This window comes from Chlamydomonas reinhardtii, chromosome 8 (genome assembly GCF_000002595.2).
Source record: "Chlamydomonas reinhardtii strain CC-503 cw92 mt+ chromosome 8, whole genome shotgun sequence".
Lineage (NCBI taxonomy): Eukaryota > Viridiplantae > Chlorophyta > Chlorophyceae > Chlamydomonadales > Chlamydomonadaceae > Chlamydomonas > Chlamydomonas reinhardtii.
In genome coordinates this window covers 4484297-4486796 of record NC_057011.1, presented here as the reverse complement: position 1 = coordinate 4486796, position 2500 = coordinate 4484297, and the positions used below count along the sequence as shown (strand labels likewise).

The window sequence follows — 2500 nt, the reverse complement described above, 5'->3', positions numbered from 1 at the left end:
CCGCCCAGGTGCGCGGGCGACACCCGCGCGGCCTGATGGCGCGTGTGCTGCTGCGGCTGCTGGTGGTGTTGGTGCTGCTGCTGCTGCTGTTGCTGCTGTTGGTGTTGTTGGTGTTGCTGCTGCTGTTGTTGCTGCTGTTGGTGTGTGCTAAAGCTGCCGGGGCCGGCGGGGCCGCGCGGCGGCGTCCGGCGGGCCGCGGGTTCCGCGTCAGCCGCCGCGGCGCCGGAACTTACGGAAGGACTTGTCGGGGGCGCTGCACTCATGGTTGTTTGCGGTATGTTTTGCGGTGCATATGTGTCGCAGCAATACAAAGCAAAGCAGTTTATGAAAGGTTGTGGGCGCCGCAGTATGGGCCGCGCGCAGGGCAGAAGGATCGGGCGGGGCAGGCCGCGACCTCGGGGGCGGCGGTTGGTCCCGTCAGCACTGAGTCCCGACCGCCCCCCCGCAAACCCACACAAACCAACATATACACATACACACACGCGCACACAACTGTCACTCTCACCGGCGTCCAAGCGCCCCCCGCAGCGGCACAGCGGCACTGCCAGCCGTGTCGGACTCACTGGGTATGGCGACCTGTCAGGACTCTGTGTGTGCTCTTACACGCGTGTATGCCTCCCCCCCCCCTGCTGACCTCCCCGCCCCGCCCTGCTCCCCCCCACACCTCCTTCGGCAGTGCTGCGAGCAACGAAGCCACCCACCAGCCACCACCCAGCCAACCGGACCCCACTAGAGCCACAGCCTCAGCAGAACGGGAGGGAGCAGCATTTGCACTCGGTGCGACCCCCCCACACAAACAGCCCCACCCAACACGCACAGCCCCGCTGCACGCGTTGACATGTGAGCCACACTCACAATTAAGACACCAGACACCGACACAAACGCGCGATCATCGCCAAAGAATTGTGGGCACGGTTCCCCCCACACACAGACACATGCCCCGCACGCGCGGGCACTCACGCGTGTCATACGCGTAAAAAGGCGACATAAGAAAGGTCGTGAGCGTAGTTGCGTTGTTGCTGTCTGTAAAGTACACGCAGCATTACGTGGTACACAGGGGCCGCCCCCCTCCCCCCGCCCACCCTGCTTTGGCCTCTTTTCCCCCAAGCGCACAAACCCCTGCTGCCAACTGCCAACTGCACACCACCCCATCCGGCCATCCATGCGCTGCCTTCACTCACTAACAGTCAGCCAGCCTGTCCGGAACACCGGGAAAAAAAACCGTGCTGCTCATCCCCCTGCTCCTCCTGCTCCTCCGCCTGCTCCCCTCCCACACACCCCACACACCCACACACCTGCGCCTGCTCACCCCGCCGCAATGCTGCTGCCCGCCTGATCATCAGGCAACCAATCACCACCATCACCACCACCACCATCCTCCCGCCATCCTTCTGCTCCCTCCCTATCCGTCTCAGTCTCATCAGTCTCAGTCACCTCAGTCAGTCTCAGTCACCTCTCCCACCACCACTGCCCCTGTCACCGTCTTTGTCGCCGACCAATGCCCTTGCCCCTGCCTCTCTGCGTCCGCTGCCCTGCAGCCCCCCTCCCCCCTCACACCGCCTCCTAACCCTCAGCGGCCATCGCCGCAGCTCCTCCCCCCACAGCCACGTCCATACCAACTGCGCCGCCGCCGCCGCCGCCGCCGCCATTGGCTGTGGGTGCGAACTGCAGCAGCGGCAGTGCCTTGCGAGCCGCCGCCGCCGCCGGGCCGCCGCCGCCCTGCTGCGCCGCCGCCGCCAGCCACACCCTGCAGGAGGGCGGCGGGGGTAGCCGTCAAAGCAAGGTGAAGCGTGTTCGGACACAAACCACCGTAATTGTGCAGTGTGTGTGTCGGGGAGTTGCAGGCGGGCATGTGTGTATGTGTGCCCATGCCGCGCGGCCGTGTCGTGCCGAGTCGTTTTGCCCCCCCGAGCTTGGTTTGGTTTAGTGTGGGCTGGTATTTACAACTCCCCCCCCCCCCGACTCAACCCACCAGACCCCCGGCGTCAAGCCGGCGGAGGGGCATGATGCCCGCTGTACGACCCTTACCACCCTACTACTCCATGCCACCCTCCCATCCCCTCACACCCCACCCCACCCTCCACCCCTCCACACCCCTCCCTCCCCTCCAACCCCAAACACACACACCTGACGGTTTTGTCGTCTGAGGCGGAGGCCAGCATGTAAGGGTTGGCGGGGTTCCAGGCCACCGCGTTGACTGTGGCGGAGTGGCCGGCCAGGCGCAGCAGCGGCTCGCCGCCGCCGCCGCCGTCACGGTGCCACACATACACCTGACGGGGCGGCGGGGTGGCCGGGTGGGGTTGGGGTTGGGGTTGGGTTGGGTTGGGTTGGGGTGTGCGGCGCGCGTGCGTGTGTATGCAAGTGCGCGGGTTGGGTGTTTGGGTGCACCGCGCTGCACTGCGCCCCCCCTCCCCTTCTGGCCCTCCTCCCCCTCTCCCCTCTCCCCCTCCCCCTCCCCTTCCCTCTCCCTCCCCTTCCCTCTCCCTCCCCCTCTTGCCCT

General features: G+C 66.2%; 2 protein-coding genes across 2 annotated transcripts in view; both read right to left on the bottom strand.

Moving 5' to 3' along the window:
* Nucleotides 1-290, bottom strand: part of CHLRE_08g382530v5 (uncharacterized protein) — a 4512-nt gene extending 4222 nt beyond the window's left edge. The window contains exon 1 of the mRNA XM_043065295.1: nt 1-290. This exon is cut by the window's left edge and continues 160 nt beyond it. Within this exon, the coding sequence (XP_042922296.1) occupies nt 1-263 (263 nt within the window). The 5' untranslated portion in view covers nt 264-290.
* Nucleotides 291-587: 297 nt separating this feature from the next.
* The window catches only part of CHLRE_08g382515v5 (uncharacterized protein), a 9703-nt gene continuing 7790 nt past the window's right edge, over nt 588-2500 (bottom strand). Inside the window, exons 14-15 of the mRNA XM_043065294.1 lie at nt 2128-2270; nt 588-1747 (exon numbers count right to left, since the gene is read on the bottom strand). Coding sequence (XP_042922295.1) covers nt 1564-1747; nt 2128-2270 — 327 coding nt within the window. The 3' untranslated portion in view covers nt 588-1563. The remainder of the gene's footprint in view (nt 1748-2127; nt 2271-2500) is intronic.